Source organism: Heteronotia binoei, chromosome 10 (genome assembly GCF_032191835.1).
Source record: "Heteronotia binoei isolate CCM8104 ecotype False Entrance Well chromosome 10, APGP_CSIRO_Hbin_v1, whole genome shotgun sequence".
Taxonomy (NCBI): Eukaryota; Metazoa; Chordata; class Lepidosauria; order Squamata; family Gekkonidae; genus Heteronotia; species Heteronotia binoei.
The window spans coordinates 70562143-70581676 of NC_083232.1; the positions used below are offsets into that span (position 1 = coordinate 70562143).

General features: G+C 39.0%; 1 protein-coding gene across 3 annotated transcripts in view; it reads left to right on the forward strand.

Moving 5' to 3' along the window:
- Positions 1 to 19534, forward strand: part of ATP2C1 (ATPase secretory pathway Ca2+ transporting 1) — a 79535-nt gene that overhangs the window by 55337 nt on the left and 4664 nt on the right. For all 3 annotated transcript variants that reach the window (XM_060248873.1, XM_060248872.1, XM_060248871.1), the window contains exons 13-26: positions 1299 to 1396; positions 2071 to 2166; positions 2258 to 2347; positions 3483 to 3587; positions 4502 to 4658; positions 5288 to 5458; positions 10436 to 10533; positions 11639 to 11689; positions 12614 to 12780; positions 13802 to 13870; positions 14849 to 14965; positions 16915 to 17062; positions 19026 to 19121; positions 19381 to 19522. In XM_060248873.1, coding sequence (XP_060104856.1) covers positions 1299 to 1396; positions 2071 to 2166; positions 2258 to 2347; positions 3483 to 3587; positions 4502 to 4658; positions 5288 to 5458; positions 10436 to 10533; positions 11639 to 11689; positions 12614 to 12780; positions 13802 to 13870; positions 14849 to 14965; positions 16915 to 17062; positions 19026 to 19121; positions 19381 to 19522 — 1605 coding nt within the window. The remainder of the gene's footprint in view (positions 1 to 1298; positions 1397 to 2070; positions 2167 to 2257; positions 2348 to 3482; positions 3588 to 4501; positions 4659 to 5287; positions 5459 to 10435; positions 10534 to 11638; positions 11690 to 12613; positions 12781 to 13801; positions 13871 to 14848; positions 14966 to 16914; positions 17063 to 19025; positions 19122 to 19380; positions 19523 to 19534) is intronic.

Consider the following 19534-nt stretch of genomic DNA (forward strand, 5'->3'; position numbering starts at 1 on the left):
CATGTTTTGCTTGCAGAGATGTTTCCTCCAGCAGAAAGAGCCTTCCTATTGAAGGAAGAGTCTCCTGTGTTTAGGAAAGGCTCCTCTCCACTGGTAAATGGTTCCACAAAATTCATCCTGGAATGCCTTGTCTTTAAAGTTTGGAATTTACCATCTGATTAGCTTTCTGTCAAGCGCACTCATTTCTAGAGAAAGAGCAGGCCACCAGCTCTATATTGCTCCTTCCTTACAGCCAGTGGGTAGGTAATAAATCCATCTGCCCCTAGGATGTTTATGCTACAGCCTGGCTGGCATTACCATCAAGATGCCTCTCCCACAGGTTCACACAGACAACTCTTATCTTCTCCCAGAAAAGTGAGAGTGTTTGATGCTTCCAATAGCCTACATTCCTTAGTAATAAAATAGATAGCGGTTTAGTAGCCTTTGAACCCGTGATTCAAGTATGCATCTGTATGGTAACCTTTGATGGTATCCTATATAGCAACTCTGTAAGTGAGTGTACGTCATTGCTCCCAAGTCTTGTGTCCTTGGTACAGCTCCTGAGTTTCTAACATTAAAACAGCTTTGATTTAAAACAAAAGACTGGTTATTGAGAAATATCAGTGCTTGACACTTTCTTTGCTAGAATGACATCCGAATATTTTATCTTACTGCTGTTGAAACTCAGCTCTAAAACATTGGAGCTGGAAACCCATGAGGATTCATTGAGAGGAAATCATCTCCCTTTCCTTGGCCCTACTTTTTCTCCCCTCTTCTTTTGACTCTGCTTCTCTTCCTCTTGCCCAGCTACACAGCTGTCTATTTCTTTGCCCCTCTTTCCCCAGCCTGCCTAATTGCTTGTCCTCTCCCACCCTGCAACCAGATGCTGAAGAGGGAGTCTTCTGGCTTCTGCTTTCAGATGGATGATAGCTGCTGTAGTTGGTTTTAACGTTAGTTTTCACTGCTTTAATTTGTGTTCTGTTGTTAAATTGTATACCACTTTTAAAATTAACATAGGAAACCAGTATACAAATTCAGTAAATAAATGAAATTGAGAATGCAGCTTCTGTGGTGAAAGGTATCAAGGACTGTTTGGATGTGCAGCAGAACTTGCACTAAAAATAGACAGCAGAGGAGAAAGATTGTGGGGGATGTCTGGCTGGGGAGAAGAGAGTGACCTGCTAATTTCTCTCTTGCATGACTGAAGTTCCTCTTTGTTTCTTGAAATTCAAGGGAGATGCTCTGACCTATGTGCTGAAATGAAAGTTCCTTCCACTATAACTTTTTGTGTATGTGATTACCTCCTTCATGCTTTTCAGGCTGCTGCAATGTGATCTGCTCAGATAAAACTGGTACACTGACAAAGAATGAAATGACTGTTACTCATATATTTACAGCAGATGGGATACATGCAGAGGTATGTGGGAAGGAGGCATTTTAAGTGCAGTTAATGTACATGAGTATGGATGGACAGATATGCTTGTTTTATAAGATGTGATGGTTCTGAAATTTTTTTTTTACCAATCTCTCTAGTCTTTTTCTGTGTTACTGACGCTGCTAAGACTAGCTGGAAATTGGTGGGCATTTGATGTTTTCACTTAGGCTGTATTCATGGTCATCTCTGCTCTCTAGAAGAAGACAGATTAGAAAGCATTGCAAAGTAATGAGTCTGGTGTTAGATAAAGTATGTGTTTAATGTATACTTGTGTTGCCCTTTTAAACTCATGAAAATGTATGTAGGAGAGGCATGACTGGAATGTAAAATCTGCTACCACTTTGGGAAAAAAAATTGGGCTCTTTTAAGTTTTCCACCCAGAATTCTAGTTTTGTGGCTAGGGTAGTAAATGGGTATTTTTTTCAACATTGCTACTTGCTTTGATCAGGTTAATAAAACCTCTTTCTAGTCTTGCTAATATGTGCAAAGAAATAGAGTAGAAAATGAATTTCTTATACTTTTTAGGGAATTCCATGGGCATATTTCACAGTTAATATTGTCTGTTTTAATGTGCTTTATCCTTCATATTTAAAGTTGTGAGGGGAAAAATAAATGCTTACTGTATTGCAAAATGTCATATTCACTTTATCTTGTAGGTTACTGGAGTTGGCTATAATAGGTTTGGAGAAGTCCTTGTTGATGGTGATGTTGTTCATGGGTTTAACATTCCATCTGTTAGCAGAATTGTTGAGGTAAGATCTTTCTTTACAAGCCTATTGTTTTCTGAAATTTGGGTGACATGCTACATTAAGATTCCCCCCCCCCCCCACTTTTTGTTTTCAGGCTGGGTGTGTGTGCAATGATGCTGTAATTAGAAACAACACCTTAATGGGAAAACCAACAGAAGGGGCTTTAATTGCACTTGCTATGAAGGTATGTGTGCATTGGTGGATGTATATAGAATTGGTGAGCAACAGTGCTCGTTCTGAGAGCTGTTCTTGAAGAGACCTAACTGGCTAAATGCAGAGTTTTGTATAATTCAAAGGGGAAGCTGTTCTACTCTTTGGCAGCCAAAACAAAGATCTTGGCATCTGAAAGACCTAACAAATGTATAAAATCAAGCAATGCAAGGTATGAGTAACATCTCAGATCATATGAATAAAAGATTGCGTTAAGCTTGAGTGTAACCCATCAGTGGTGTCTGCTGGCAAGATCAATAGTGTAAAACAGCTTCTTTTGTAGTGAGCTAGATATTTTCAACCCTTGTTATGATAAAATTCCTCAGCCTCAGGTTTGCTATTGATTTTCAAGAGCTTTAAGTACATTCTTACAGATTTACCACTGGAAGGAGATTACCAATATGATACTTTCTTTTAAATTTTATAAATAAAACTTTAAACACATAGTAGGTGATACCAAATAACGAATTTAGAAATAATTGGCTTTTGAAATGTTTTCATAGCTAAATATATCTAGCAGACTTTTTCACTCAAAGTTGCCCAGTTTCCTTCCCTACTTCATCCCTCATGATTTTTGTGGATGCATCCCCTTCAGTCTCTGCATAGCGTATTTTGGTGACCAGAGAGAACCCCCGCTTCCTTTTTTGCCAGCAGAAAAGCTGGTTGGAATCAACTCAAATTTTTGAGGTTTGTTAAAGTACCCTTACAGTCTTATACCTTAAGAAGGAAAAGCTCTCTTGCATTGCTCAGTTATATCCCTAGGTAATGCTGGAAAACATATAGTTATTGGAATAGAAGAGTGGATTTATAAATGGATCTAAATGTAATGTGAGAGCTTGGAGCACTTTCAGCCTGGAATGTAGAAGGATCAAAGTAGCAGACCTTGAATATTTCTTGTTTTCATTGCTGTATTTTGCCTGAACTTGTCAATGTGAGAATTTTCTTCTGATCTCCTTCCAGTTGCATTTCACTGAACGACACTGCTCTAATTAGTTGCAACTCTGATCCTGAAAAATGTAATCTGCCTACTGATGGCTAGGTACTGCTAAGAGCAAGCTTAGATGAGTGCTTATAGAACACTGAAACAAAATAACTTTCCCCCCTGACAGATGGGTCTAGAAGGAATTCAGCAGGACTACATAAGAAAAGCAGAATATCCTTTCAGCTCTGAGCAAAAATGGATGGCCGTTAAGTGTGTGCATAGAACACAGCAGGTATAACTTTGTTTTTGCAGTTTTTATTCTACAGAATCTAGTATCCACCTATTACCTAATATGCAGTTGCATAGTTATCCTCATATAGAAGAGAGTTTATCAAACTGGCTGAAATTTTAAGCACACTAGCAAATTTGTTTCATTTGAACTTTCTTCCAAGTAAATGTGGTCAAGATTGGTATATAAATGCTGCAGAATGTACCTAGTCATCGACAGCAGCAAGCTGTGCTAGCTGGTCAGTCCCTTTCTCTCAAGACACTTATGTGGTAGAACATGCAGCTTATCACATATCCTGTAACAATTAAAAATGGAAGGTGTGTTTCAGATGCTTCTTAGCATGTTGTTAATTTGATAGGAAATATTGTGACATCTATGCTACGTTGGTCCATTTTTTCAGGGCCTTTAAAATACATAGCCTACCTCTTCAGAGTAACTGGATCCAGACTGGATTTTCTGCTAACAGAAGACACTTCCGTTACGGGAACAGAAATTTCTGGCTTTTCCTGTCTCCCACTGCAGCCTGTTGATCTTCCTGAATTGTTGCTTCTGGGGAACAGGGGATCTTCTGGAATGGCATGAGAGGCAAGCTGGAGATTTACAGCAGGACGGGGGAATTGGCAGAAATTACACTTCTCCCTTCTGTTAGTGAAAAATGTAATCCAGCTCCAGCCCAAAGTGTGTGACTTGGTTATATTTTTATACACAATGTTTATTCACAGAACAAAGTAATGCTAGCTAGCCGTAGCTATAATGTGGTCCATTATGTGGGTGAAAGAATTTGCCTTCTCTGGAGCAATAAATTGTGAGTTAATTAGAAACCACGAGCAAACAGAAAGCTTTGATGTTGTAACAATGACAGAGTTGAGGCAGAGGACAGGACAGCATGTGTTTAAGATGTTTGCTGTTTTTTTTAGGACAAGCCAGAGATTTGTTTCATGAAAGGTGCTTATGAGGAAGTTATTCGATACTGTACAACGTACAATAGCAAAGTGCATAGCCTGCCTCTCAGCCAGCAACAAAGAGATCTTTATCAGCAAGAGAAAGCATCCATGGGCTCTGCAGGACTTAGAGGTAATACTCTCTCTCAGGTTGGCCTTCACAGCCAAGGGCAGCATTTTGGAATCTAATTGCTTGCTCTGCTCAGCATGGGAGAAGCCGGAAAAAGAAGCTGTGAATAAGCCTCTCCCCCACCCGCTTTGTTTCCATTCTTAAGAACCATGTTGCTCTCAAATTATATGGATGTTGGCACTTTAAACATCCAGATTTTTATATGAAACCCTGCCTATAAATCTGTATTGCAGTGTAAGGCTTCTGAAATTCCTCATACAACATGAATAACAATGGTCAAACTTCTGAAGAAGCTTTGTATATGAGGACTCTTCCCCAAAATCTGAAAGATAATATATAGGACGGGATCACACTTGGTGCTTCCCTGCAGTCCCTCTGGTAGAAAATGTGTCCCTGTACCCACTGCACTGCTATCAGTATATTAAGTCATAAGTGACATTTTAGTTGGTAAAGCTCTGCCCTTTCTGTGCAATGGTATACAAGAGCCTCTGAAAAGATGGCAGTGTTTCCATTGCTGGAAAAAAAAGTGTGTTGGTGCAGAATTCTCTAGAATTTAAGTGGGGGACTAGCACTGCCATTCTGATGATCTTTTAAATAGGAGCAATATCTAAATCTTTATTTTTCTTTAAAAGTTCTGGCCTTAGCTTCTGGTCCTGAGCTTGGGCAGCTGTCCTTTCTGGGCCTGGTTGGAATCATTGATCCTCCAAGAACTGGCGTAAAAGAAGCTGTCAATACACTTATCACTTCTGGAGTAGTGATAAAAATGATCACTGGAGATTCACAGGAGACTGCAGTTGCTATTGGTATGAATTGATTTTTTTGTTTTTCTTGGACTGAGTTTGTAATTGCCTTGCCCTCAGATATATTAAAATGTTAGAGTCATCTGGAATAGTGGAACAATGGACAGTTTCCAAAGACCCATAAAACCAGTTTCATGGACTCTGGTTTATTTTGTCAGCCTACAATGTATTGCAAACTATTTTTGAAACAGAGACCAATTTCAAAAGCAGTTTGTTATAGCACTGGGCGTGGAGGTAGATGAGTGAATGAGTGGGTGTTCACAAGCCTCTTGGTTGAGCCTAAACATCTCTGTTGCTTTTTAAAAGCAATCTAGGTCAGTATTCACAAATGCTTCATTAGATGTGTATTGAAGAAGCAGAAGAGTTGAAGTGCTGTATTCTTGCTCTGTTAGTAAATGAAGATTTGTTTCCTTTGTATTTTGGATTGTAGCCATGGGAATATAATAGCAATTTATTTTATTATGATTGCAAACACCAGCCTTTTAATGCTGCAATAGAAAATATCATTTTTCACTCAAAGGGAGGACATTGTGTGATAGGTGAGTCCTCCCAAGCACTATTTGAAAGTATTGCTTTAGGCTAGTACATCAGATGCCTGTACATCAGAGAGGCTCACAGCTAACCTGTTCCTCCTATAACGGCTATTTCAACGTGGGAACCAACTTCCAACCACAAGCACCACTGGGCAAGGTCCTTGTCCATTTTTGTTAAACATGGGGTAGGTGCCACACTGGGGAATGGTGCTCAAAAGAGCCACATGTGGCATGAGAGAGGTGCATGAGTGAGTGGCTCAGTGGTAGAGCATCTGCTTGGGAAGCAGAAGGTCCCAGGTTCAATCCCTGGCATCTCCAAAAAAGGGTCCCGGCAAAGAGGTGTGAAAAACCTCAGCTTGAGACCCTGGAGAGCCGCTGCCAGTCTGAGAAGACAATACTGACTTTGATGGACCAAGGGTCTGATTCAGTATAAAGCAGCTTCATATGTACGTCAGGCCTTTATTTTCTTCTGAGAGAAGACTTTTTAAAAAAACCTGCTGCCTTTATTGAGACTGCTGATTGCTGTTGGGCTTTAATTTAGAAAGCTATCAGAGCCTTTTCCTCTTGCTTCAAGTTTAGCAGTTGCTTGTAATTGAAGATTTTTGCTCTTTTTAAAAATTTCTGCTACTGCCATGCTTCGTAACAAAAGGTGCAAGCTGGAAAAGTTTGATGACAAAATGAAGTGCTAGTTGAAGACTTGTACTCAGCAGTTGGTCAGCTTCAGTGCTAGGGAGAATAGATATAGTAGGTGTGTAAAATTTCCAGAAATTTTGAAGCCATGAAAAAAGAGGGATTCACACCAGAATTCTTGAGAATCTCAAGAATAGTGACATCTGTTCAGATACCTTTCCAGTGTCTGAACCAAGACCTAATAGGTTTCAACCAAGTACTGTGGTCCATAGTAAGACTTCTGTCTCCTGAGTTGGGTTCGACAGTTATCATGCCCAAACATTACAAGAAAATGGTATATTCCACTAGTAGCAGGAATAGAGCCAGTTTGGTGTAGTGGTTAAGTGTGCGGACTCTTATCTGGGAGAACTGGGTTTGATTCCCCACTCCTCCACTTGCAACTGCTGGAATGGCCTTGGCCATAGCTATTGCAGGAGTTGTCCTTGAAAGGGCAGCTGCTGTGAGAGCCCTCTCAGCCCCACCCACCTCGCAGGGTGTCTGTTGTGGGAGGAGAAGATATAGGAGATTGTAATTCAGAGTCTGTTATTCAGAGAGAAGGGTGGGGTATATATCTGCAGTCTTCTTCTAGTCTGCCAGAGCTTCTATTGGTAGTCTTGCCTCCATCATGCAGTTCATGTCTGCCTTCAGATCTGTCTGAATGAAGCTGATGGAGAGCTCCTTTCAAAGTTCTATGTAATGCCCAGCAACTTGAAAAACCTTGGAGAAGGCTGTCTGGTTGAACATGAAATCTTTCTCTGTAATTAGATTTATTGGATTCAGACCAATTGCTTGGTACTTGTGACTAGGGGTGTGCACTTAGTATATACCAAGCTGAATAAATACCCCCCCCCCCCGAAAAATACCATATTGGTGTTTTTCAGGTATTTATTCAGCCAAATCAGGTTAGAGAATCTTATTTGGCTACTGAAATAGCTGCGCCCGAATAAAAGCTGATATTATTTGGCTTTTATTCAGGCATGGCTAGAAGGCATTTAAACTTTAAATGCCTTCTGAACTAAGGATGGTCATAAACTGGGAAAATTTAGATATTTAAGCCTAATAAATGGGGTGGGTGAACTGTCTACTGTTAGGCTGACATAGCTGAAAGCCAGTTCATCAATCCCTTTTGCTCTCCTTTGCTTCCAAGTGAGGAGTGGGAGTGAAAGGAATCGATGAATTGGTTTCCAGCCATGTCAGCCTAACAGCAGGTGAGCTCACCAGTCCCCCTGCTGTTAGGGAACTCAGAAGGCATTTTAAGTTTAAATGCATTCTGAACTTGCTTTGATGGTGGTGTGACTCAGCAAGTGAACTCAAGGCATTTAAATTTTAAATGCCCTTGGAACTCTAATGGTCCCCATAGAGTATTACAGAATTTGGGTTTCTCGAAGATTTACCCAAGTCCCAATACAATACAATATTGAGATTCAGCAATATTTGGGAATATTGATTTTTTTTAATCCAGTAGGCCCAAATTGGAAAAATACCATTTATTTTTTTTTTGCACACCTCTACTTGCAACTTTCAAGTATTGTCTCTGAGCAACATGCCCTTGCCTGTGTGAGCTATGTCACTGCAAGAGACCCTGCGAATTGGCAGGGAGGATTATTCAACGGTAGCTGTGCTGAATTGATTAATCCCAACCAGTTTTAGCTAAGAGGTCTTCTATGTGTCTTTCTCCATTCAATCTAATCTCCAGCATTCTGTGAAAAGTCTGCAGGAGGCTGCAGAGGTAATGTTCATCGCTCCTTTTGGGTCCAGGAGGTCCTAATTACCAGACCTTGGACATGGTAGCAGATACCCCCTGGAGATTTTTCATCTTAAAATCTATGTTGTGGGATGAGTTTTCAGTCAAAACCTGAAGTGGTTCCAATTCATCACAAAGAAACTGAGGTCCAGTGTAATGGATATGATTGTGAAGAAGTTAATCTACTGGCTTTGCATAATGGATTTATCAGTATACTTCATGAAACAGTTTTGGAAGCCTTCATCTGTTGGCGTGGCTGCCAGAGCATTTAGTTCACTGTGACAAAAGTTTATCATTTACAGGAGGACCTTCATCCTAGCTTTGAAGAGGCGAATCTTGGCCATTTCATTGGTCTTCAGTAAGCCAGATCTGTGTCTGTGGCTAAACCTTGTTACATGAATGAATTCTTCAGGAGGGGCATGTCTTTTAAACCCATGTTTGCTCTCTACAGTTACTGCTTAGCGTACTCATTATGTCATTGTTTGAGCTCACCCAAGAAGTTTCTGTGTTTAGTAACTGAAGGATGCTCTGAACAGTAGTAATTGAGGTCTTTTACAGAATTTCTTAGATTTTGTTCTTATTTTATAGTCCTAAGGACAAATCTCTAGTCTTATTTCTTGTTTTCATTGTATGCAGGGATTGGGGTTTTCCCCATCTGTTTGCCTGAAGCCTTCTAACCTTGTAACAGTACAATGTGCTAGACATACACAGATCTCTTACAGTACATCTTGCAAAGATTGAACCAGTGTAGTGCAGCAGTTAGAATATTAGACTAAGAATGAGGACATGCAGATTCAAATCCCTGCTAAGCTATGAAATTCACTGGGTGACCTGGGAGCAGTCACTCTTCTTAATCAAAAAAAGGTAAAGTTAGTCCCCTGTGCAAGCACCAGTTGTTTCTGACTCTGGGGTGATGTTGCATCACGACATTTTCACGGCAGACTTTTTACAGGATTAGTTCCATTGGAAGGGTTAGACTTAAGAAGGATGGAAGGCTGAGTCAACCTTGAGCTGGCTACCTGAACCCAGCTTCCATTGGGGTTGTGAGCAGAGTTTAGGACTGCAGTACTGCAGCTTTACCACTCTGTGCCATGGGGCTGCTCTTCGTAATCTAGACGATTTCTTATGTTAAGCAAGTTTGGCCATGCCTGATGTAGAGTTTTATCAGCCACAGGATGTGAGTGTCTCTACTGAATTTCTTGCTTTTTGTTTAAGAGGCACTAACAGCAGCACTAACATCAATTACTGCCAGTGTCTCTTACAAAGAGTCTACTTTTGGTTGAGCATTATAAAATTGGTCTAAGTAAGTTGTATAAGCAGTGCAGTCTAGTGCTTTTGGGTTGATTGAATTATGGCTATTACACATCGCATTATAGGATTCTTTCACCTCCCTCTGAGCAAACACTTCACTTGCTGTAAATGTTCCTCCTGCTCAGATAGAGGATGGCATCCCAGTTGCTTTACGTATGTTCCCTGGACTAGTTTTTGGTTCATTTACTCTGGACCAGAATAGTTAGTCTTAAAGATAATTTCCTTTCCTTTCCTTTTCTTCCCTTCCGTCCCTTCTCATTGCATCCAACTAGTTTTCTTTTTGAGGCTCCGAGTTTATTTAGGAAAAGCAGTGTACTGCTCCTAGCAGACATCCTTTTCCAGCACCACTTCCAATAGGGGTTGGACGAACCCCCCCCCCCCAAATCATCATTGTAAAGACTTTTTTTTAAAAATGAAGAACTACATCTCATGCTTCTATGAGCTAATGTCACTGTATAATTTGTGCCTATATTATGTTTGCAGGTAAAGTGGTATAAGAATGTGTTGTTTGTAAGCATGTGCCAAACTTTCTTCTTGAACCTAGACACACAAGCCAGGTAGTGTCTGTTTGTTGTACTGCACACATGGCAACATTATTAATGTAAGGAATAACAAAAAAACATTAGAGTTAGGTTAAGTTGCATCCACTGAGATCCAAAGAATGTATTATTGGTTCATTGTATGCTTTCTCTTAACATTTAAACAGAATAACTTGTTTTTCAGCAAATCGTTTGGGATTGTATTCCAAAAATTCTCAAGCAGTCTCAGGAGAAGAAACAGATGCATTGGACATACAGCAGCTTTCACAAATAGCACCTAAGGTTGGTTTATAAAGGAAGGGAGGGGGTGGGTTTTTGGTACGATGCAGAAAATATTAATTTGAAAATTTTAAAGAATAAAACACGGTAATTCCAAGGAACTATTAATGTGTTCTAAATAAATGTAGGTAGTATCTAATGCACTACCATATCTAGATCTTATTGATAAACACTCAGTTGGACATGTTATTCTTTAAGAGTGGGTAAGCGAGGACAGTAATTGTATGGAGAACTATTTTGCTCCATCTTTGTATCTTTTTGAAATCAATTAAGATGTATTACATCTTAAGATTTACAATGTAGCATTTGATTTAAAAACTAAAGATATATTTACCTGTGAGTCTCTATTCCTGCAGTCTAAAAGGGGAAAAACGTGTTGCAGTACAGTGGCTTCTGACAGTGCTTGCTAGTGAGAACAGCTGCCAGAGAAGAAAGTCTCAGGCAAACTTGCTAGAGATGGGCCTTTTAAACCAAGAACTATATCATGCTGCTTCTGACCTTCTTGTTTATTTATTTATGTTATATTTATATCCCGCCTATCCTATGCAGACTATTCTTGGACCTCCTTGTAAACTGATGACAGGTGATGAGATAGCTTTTGATTTGGGGACCCCTGCAGCTATATGCTTGCTAGACCTAGCTCTGATGAGACTAATAATTACTGAGAGAAATAGGCAAGCCTAATAATAATAAGGGCACCCCAATTAGCCAAGTTTGGCCTGAGCTCTTCAGGGTTTGAGAGCTAAGCAGGGTCAGCCATGGTCAATGCTTGGATGGGAGAATGCCAAGGAAGAATGGGGTTGTTGCACAGGAAAAGGCAATGGTAACCCCCTTCTGTTCATCTTATGCCTGGATTGCCCTGTGGAAAGGGTTAGCTTGAGTCTGTTGTAACTCCATTGCACATTCTTCTTCCAATAAGAGGTTGGAGAAAGGTTAGAAGCAAAGTATCAGGAGAGGAATTCCCCCCCCCCCCCTTCTCAACATTCCTTTACTGATGAATACTCTATCATGTCACTTACTCTTCTATGGAAGAGGCTAGGTTTGTTCCTTATTATTAGGGAGAAAGATCTTGAAATAGTTAAAACCCTGTTTTTATTTGCATTTTTAGATAGCAGTGTTTTACAGAGCAAGTCCCAGGCACAAGTTGAAGATTGTTAAGGTATGTGAGTGTTCAAAGATACCCTTGTATCACTGAATTACTACCATTATACAGCATCTAACGTACAACTGCAGATGAAATCAGTTAGGACTCCTGAAGAACTATCTGCCACTGATTCTGTGTGACAAAATGCAATTAAATTTTTATGGGCCAACTAAAAAACAGTATGCCTCTTTGTAGCACAACACAACCAGCAGCACAGTGTTAAAGTTTAGGCTGCTTTGAAATACTTATGCACTTTATTAAATATCACTGTAACATCAGATAGCAAAGAAAAAGGGAAAAACTTTCAGTAACTGCAGCAGAAGAAATGCCATCAAAGCTATTTTTGATTAAATGCCTTATTTGTCTGGTAAAGCCCATATTGATAGCTTTAGTTCATGCACAAAAGTGCACCTTCTTTGTAGAAAGTTTTTAGCATTATTTAAATGTACATAAAATATCTTATAAATCTGTTTTGACAAAGAGTAGTAAAAGACTGCCTACTCCCACATGAAGTTGCCTATGCTTTAAGATCATTCTTAGAGGCTCTTCCTGAGTGCTTGCTGTATCTAGCTATTTCTACTATTTAGTATAGTTAATGTAGTGGTTAAGAGTGGCAGATTATAATCTGGAGAACTGGGTTTGATTTCCCAAATCCTCTACCTGAAGCCTGCTTGGGTGACCTTGGGCCAGTCACAGTTCTCTCAACTTTCTCAGCCCCACTCACCGTACAAGGTGCCAGTTGTGGGAGGGGAAGTGAAGGAGAGTGTAAACTGCTTTGAGACTTCTTAAGTTAGAGAATAGTGGGGTACAAAACCCAACTCTTATGTTAGTAGTTTTGCTCATGTATGGATTTGGAAATTTTAAATTGGCAGGCAGGGTAGCAGTTTAAATAATAAAACCTTGTGAGTACTGGATGGCAATAATTGTACCTTTTTTCAGTCTTTACAAAATAATGGTGCGGTAGTTGCTATGACGGGAGACGGAGTGAATGATGCTGTAGCACTGAAAGCTGCAGATATTGGAGTGGCAATGGGGCAGACCGGCACTGATGTCTGTAAAGAAGCGGCTGATATGATCCTAGTGGACGATGATTTTCAGACAATAATGTAAGTGTGCTTTCTTAAGACTGCCATGCAGAAATATTGTCTTGTGTGGTGGTTTTTGTTTGGAGTATGTAATCATGGCAATGAATGCAAATATACCATCTGTCTGTGGATAAGAAATGCAAGATGAGGATGGAAGTAACCATATTCTAGAGCAGCATTTCCCAGCCTGCGGTCACAAAGCCTTTGTAAGTAGGTTCCAAGATTTTGTAGTTTAATTGATTTTTGCATGCTCTGTTGCTGATTTTTTTAAAAGTGGGTCACCATACTATTTAAATTTGGACTTGTAGGTTTCCATACCAAAAAGACTGGTATTTTATATTGTTCCAGAGTATGTATATTGTTTAAAATACAACTTTTAAACCTGAGGGGGGATAGAAAACATCATATGGGTTAGAGATAGAAATGATATAATTAAACATTGTAACCATATGTTATTAATAAATTGTTAAAACACAAAATACAACTTTTAAACCATTAGGTAGTGCTATTAATGGACATTCTTGAATCATTTATTTAGAGTGGCTTGCTGCTTTAAAAGAGCGGTGGAGCAGATGGTAGGAAAGTAGGTATAGTCAAGTTAAAAGCTTAAAATATTATTTCAAATTCCCTTAGTTTCACTTTGAAACTCAAGTCATGAATGACTTTGAGCAGTCTTTAATGAATTATGTCCAAATATATTTACCTGATGCTGGAAAGCTTAGCTTCTTGAGCAAAATGGAATAAGAAAATAAGGAAGAAGCTATCTGCAATGTGTTATACCCTTGCATTTTTGAATTCCAGTGTTGGTAGAGCTGGAATTAAAACTTCTATATAATTAACACTGAAAAAACTGGAGTAATATTGACTTGGAAACAGCCAAGGAGAAACAGGTACATTCCATGAAAGTTTACAGATTCACTTAAAACACCTGAACCTTAGATTGTCATGTTACATTTTCAAAACATCTTCCAAGTATAAGTTAATGCATTATGTAATCCTTCGTTTGTCTCCTAGCCCTTTGATCTTGTTTTTTGTATTTTAGGTCTGCCATTGAAGAGGGTAAAGGAATTTACAATAACATTAAAAATTTTGTTAGATTTCAACTTAGCACGTAAGTTTTGTAACATGTCAGAAGTTTCCTGTTACCAAATTTTATAGAAGTTTGCGTGACCGATATCAAAAATTGAACTTGATCATGATTAAGTGTTATATTGTATCTTATTATGGAGCTGTTAATGAAAAGGCGTTGAATAATTGTTTGTTATAATGCTGAATTAATTATAAGAATATTTGACACTGCCAATTCAAAGCTGAAGCACATTGGGCCCAAGATAAAACTAAGGAAAGTTTCTGCAAAGTGGACACCTATCCTTTGAACAGCTTGTTGATATTTTTATTTATTGAATAAAATCAGTGCTAGGTTGTCCTTTTGTTGTTGACAAGCTAGTGGGAAGAGATCTAGAATTTTTTTGTTCTGCAACTTTTAATCCAAGAGTCCATGACACTTCACTTGATAGTACAGTAAAGAGGCTTTATGATAGCATTTGAGATGAACAGGAAGTTCTTTAATACAAAAAGGCATTTGACACAATTCTAGCCTAGAGTGCATATTTTTATTCATGTTGAGATTCTTTTCTACAAGCAGTGGCTCATGTTTCAATAATGTACTAGCCACAAATTATTTAATAATGTGTGTCTTATATGTTGGTAGAAGAGCACCTTTCTGTTATGCTACTTAGAAAATTTATACCTTACAGATAATAGAGAAAAGCATCTTAGGCTCTTGCTGTTCTTCTAAATGTGAGATGTATTCAGAAGGTAGGATTTATTCTAGCAAGATAAAATGAGTGTTCCATTTGAATTACTATTGTGTACTAAATAGTTAGCTCTGACTGTAGAGTGATTACCACTCCAGTAACTTGCATTATGTATATTTAAAGCAGTTGGATTGTTTTTGTGTACTGCCAAATACATTACTTTGCAATGAAATGCATGGTATATTACCATTGCTTGAAATGTTTTTCAGCAGCAAACAAAATCTGTGAATTTTGCCATACTTACAGCTATATAAAACAACTTTTCTCAACAGGAGTATAGCTGCATTGACATTAATCTCATTGGCTACATTAATGAACTTTCCTAATCCTCTCAATGCCATGCAGATCTTATGGATCAACATTATCATGGATGGGCCACCAGCTCAAAGGTAAAAACATTTTAAAGGTTTGATGCAAGGAAATTGTGCTGATGCTAAGAAAGTACATGCTGATTAGGAATATATACACATTTTAAAAAGAAAGAGCTAATTGTGTGATCTGATACTTCAAGCAGTTGGATACACTTCTCTTTGTTTTCTTCGCATTTAATGTGAGTGTGATTCAAATTCTAGTGTTCCTCTTTGTACACACATGAAGATCTGTAAAATTTGCTTAGTGGTTATTGTTGCAGCCATTCATTTTCTTCAAGGTGATTAGTTGTCACCCTTGTGTGCCCTGTGTGTGAAACCAGTTCTTCTGAATGGGATCTTCGCGTATCTAGTTAGCTTGCAGCTCAGTGCTGGGGTCATGGTTTTGCTGCAAGTCAGTCGTCAGAAAATAGCTACATGGCATTAAAAGCTCAGACAAATCTGCTTTGACACACTGAATCTCCCCCACTCTTATATTTAGTGTATCTTTAATTGGTTCTTTCTAAATGTCTTGACAGGACAGAATGAAAAGAAACTGGTTGCAGCTTTATTTGAATAGGAGTACCCAGGTGTACCCTCTTTAAAAGATGGGAATGCCTGAAACAAAAACAATGGAAAGGAATAAAGCTGGCAAAAATGGCTGGTGTGTGTGTGTGAGCTCAGGTCTCATGTATCCAACATTGATTGCACCCGTAGTTCTTCTGATGTGCCCATTGTTTACATTTTGCTTTGTGGCCCCAGCACCCAGGGGAAGGGAGAGAGCAATGAAAATGAGATTCCTCCTACACCAGTAGTTTAGTAACACCCACTTACAACTCAGCTTTGGAATAAAATTGGCTGCAACTTTACTAGTTACAGCTGTAAGAAGCCTTGGCACAGCATGGGGCAAACAGATCCAGACATCAGTTGACCTGTTTGCCAGTCAATGAACTTCAGCCCCACCCCAGCTGCTTGCTGGATTGCAAGAATGTTGGATTCCACAAAGACAACTGCTACTAAGTGGTCTCCCCTGCCACTTGAGCATGAGGGTGCCTGGTCGATAGTGGGCTTCTGAGAGGGGGCCAGTATGGAATCCTCAGAACTAGGTGGAGCTAGCACATCATTTAATAAAGGTGAGTAGTCTGATTCAGTATAAAGTAGCTTCATATGTTCATATGACCTATCCCTAGGGACTCCATGTAGAACTGTGCAGTGCAAACTTAGCTGACCCACTCCCCCCTACAGACAAAAGATCCCAGTACTAAGCTTAACATTTAAGGTACTGTCTTCTCTTTGAAAACTTCAGGTTATTTGTTTCATTTTTGTTATAAATAGAGGGTTAACCAACAAATTTCAGTGTGGTGTTAATGATACCTAGCGAATAGTGCTGCCTTGAAAAAGTTTGTGCTTGTTATTACAAGTAGTCTGCAGGAGCTTGCCTTCATTTTTGCTTGAGCAGAAATATCTTGGAAGACAAACACAAAAAGAAGCCTTTACATTTTGATGAATCCTAATAGAAGAAGACTGCAGATTTATACCCCGCCGTTCTCTCTGAATCAGAGACTTAGAGCAGCTTACAATCTCCTTTATCTTCTCCCCTCACAACAGACACCCTGTGAGGTGGGTGGGGCTGAGAGGGCTCTCCTAGCAGCTGCCCTTTCAAGGACAACCTCTGCGATAACTATGGCTAACCCAAGGCCATTCCAGCAGCTGCAAGTGGAGGAGTGGGGAATCAAACCCGGTTCTCCCAGATAAGAGTCTGCACACTTAACCACTACACCGAACTGGCTCTCTAATAGGAGGGTAATTCTCACTGGAAGCTTTATGTAAATGGTACAGGATAATTTATTTCCGTTCAAGCAAAAACGTAATGCTTTTGGGCTCTGTGAACAAGTAGGAACCCATTCATAGAGTTATTTCTGAATAATTTCCAGCATTAGATGCATCAGCGAATTCAACCTTTCAGGAAGCTGTTTGGTCTTTATTTCTAGCCTTGGAGTTGAGCCTGTTGATAAAGATGTTATTCGGAAACCTCCACGAAATGTGAAGGACAGCATTTTGACCAAAAATCTGATTGTTAAAATATTAGTTTCATCTATAATTATTGTATGTGGAACGTTATTTGTCTTCTGGAGGGAGGTAAGGCACAATTGTATCTGCTTTCTTTAAAAGTGCTTTTTAAAAGTGTTTTGCTGACACTAGTGCTTTTATACCAGTAGCAGTATCTGTCAAAGTGCTAACGTGCAACGAATCATGTAACTAATGCTGTGTGCCCAGGGGAGGGATTCAGACCTGAGATTGTATGGTAGTAGCTTCTGAAACCCAAGCATTTCAGCAATCAATATTATAAATGACATGATGCCTATTCAAAGAAAAAAACCTCAGCATGTGTTCAAGCTCTTCGGGCCATCTCACGGGTCTTTGAATACCTGCTTTGAATTGATAATGGTTTTACCTCAATGACCATTGCACTTTTATCTTGCTGAGGGTTTTTTTTAAAAAAGGTATAAACCAAAGTACAATACATGTTTTGTGAGAGACTTCAATGTATTCTCACCCACCCACCCACGAGTTATCAGTATTATGGTTGTACTGGCAGATGGTGTAGGAATCACTCTCATGCTGAAACCTAGGTTTACAGGATTACTTGTAATCAGACTTCTATTAGATATTAATAGCAACTGTTATGAAGATCTGTATGGCTCAAAAGCAGGCGGTGTATTCTGCAACACTTCTATTCCTCCCATGTCCGAGAAGACTGTCCAAACATTCTTCCATCACTCTTTCCAACTCTAAACCAGAAAACAAATTATGCATTCTGAATTATTTATATCTCATTGTATGATATGGCCATTTGGATTAGCTGAGACAGCGGACATATTTTGAAGGGATGGAGGCTCTTCCCATCTTCAGTTGTCATTTGTTACTTTTGTTGTACTGCTTAGTAATGCTTATCCCATCTTTCCTCAAAGAACCATTTAGACTTAACTCCTCAGGTCATTTGGTCTGAGATAGTAATTCCTAAGGTTCACAAGAGTATGGAGATTTAGACCTCTTTGGCATCTTTTTATATCTCATTTATTTGTAATACTAGAATTCTGGTTTGACACTGTGAGAAACATCAACTCCCAGACTGAGCCATGATTAGAAATTGTTTATCCCAGTTTCAAGTCATAATCTTAGTATTGGTTCTCCCACATAAAATGCAATACAGTGCATTGAAAACTAGTATGGTAATTTGGAAGTAGTGGTAGATAGCCCATTTTTTCAACTGGGCCTCTCCCAGTTGAAGCACCTTAGTCAGGCTTAACTGTTCAACAAATTGTTTCCTATAAGCAGGCCTCAGATTCAGTGGGAACTCACAGGAGTGCAGCTCCTGAACCTTTCTGAGAGTTCCACCTCCTCCTTCTGAGAGCTCCACCTCCTTGTCCATTGAATAGTATGTGCAGCTGCATAACAATCCCTGGATGAGCTCCACCACCTATTTTTCTACAAAATTACCACTGCCTATAAGTGATATGACAATCAGCTATATCATTTACAGTATGTATAGGGTGGTCCTTGCTAATGAGGCCTACCTGTATTTCTTCCAAAGCATCCAGAAAACAATAATTCTGTGATAGGACTAAGAATTTCTAAGAATTTCTGTAATATTTGAACAAGTAAGACACCAGAATTGATTTGTCATTTAGATATGCCTTCAGACTCCACGGCTACAGTCCTGAAGTCTGTGAGGGAACTAAGTATCTGAGTGAATCTGTGTGTGTATTGCTGAAGTGGTATTCATAGGCCAACCTAGCAGGTTGTCTAGAGTCTAAAGATATACTAAGCAGTGGATAGCTGTAGGTCTACTTGTATTTTTTAAATGTAGATATGCTCTAAGTTAAGCAAGAAATAATTTCAGAATTGTAGATATCAGTTCTGTGCAGAGCAGGATTCCCATATGGGAGCATCAAATTGGGATTTTTCTAAGTCTTGTTTTATGGGACTGTTGGCTTTACAATATTGTGGTTTCAGATTCTGGATAAAAACTTATTTTGAAATGCTTTATTGTCAAACTGTAGATAACTTCGTATATTAAAAGCTTCTTTTATTTTGTCAGCTGCGAGACAATGTCATAACACCTCGAGATACAACAATGACCTTCACTTGTTTTGTATTTTTTGATATGTTCAATGCTTTGAGTTCAAGATCTCAGGTACGTGACTGCTGTGTTAAAAGGTGTGATACGAACGTTTTGAAATATTGAGACAGCATCTTTGCAAATTATGAAACTTTAGTAAACTATTCCAGTAATTCAGCATCATTAATTATCTACCAAAAAGCTTATTATGATAATATTAAGGAATACTTAATATTTTATTTGAGCTCTGACATAACCAGATAATTCTAAAAATACTGTTGTTAATATATTAGGCAAATGTAAAAGGTATAATTTCAGTGTTCTTTATTTGCAGACTAAATCTGTGTTTGAGATTGGACTCTGCAGCAACAAAATGTTCTGTTATGCAGTCCTTGGCTCTATAATGGGACAGCTACTGGTAATCTACTTCCCTCCTCTTCAAAAGGTCTTTCAGACAGAGAGTCTAAGTATACTAGGTAAGGATAATC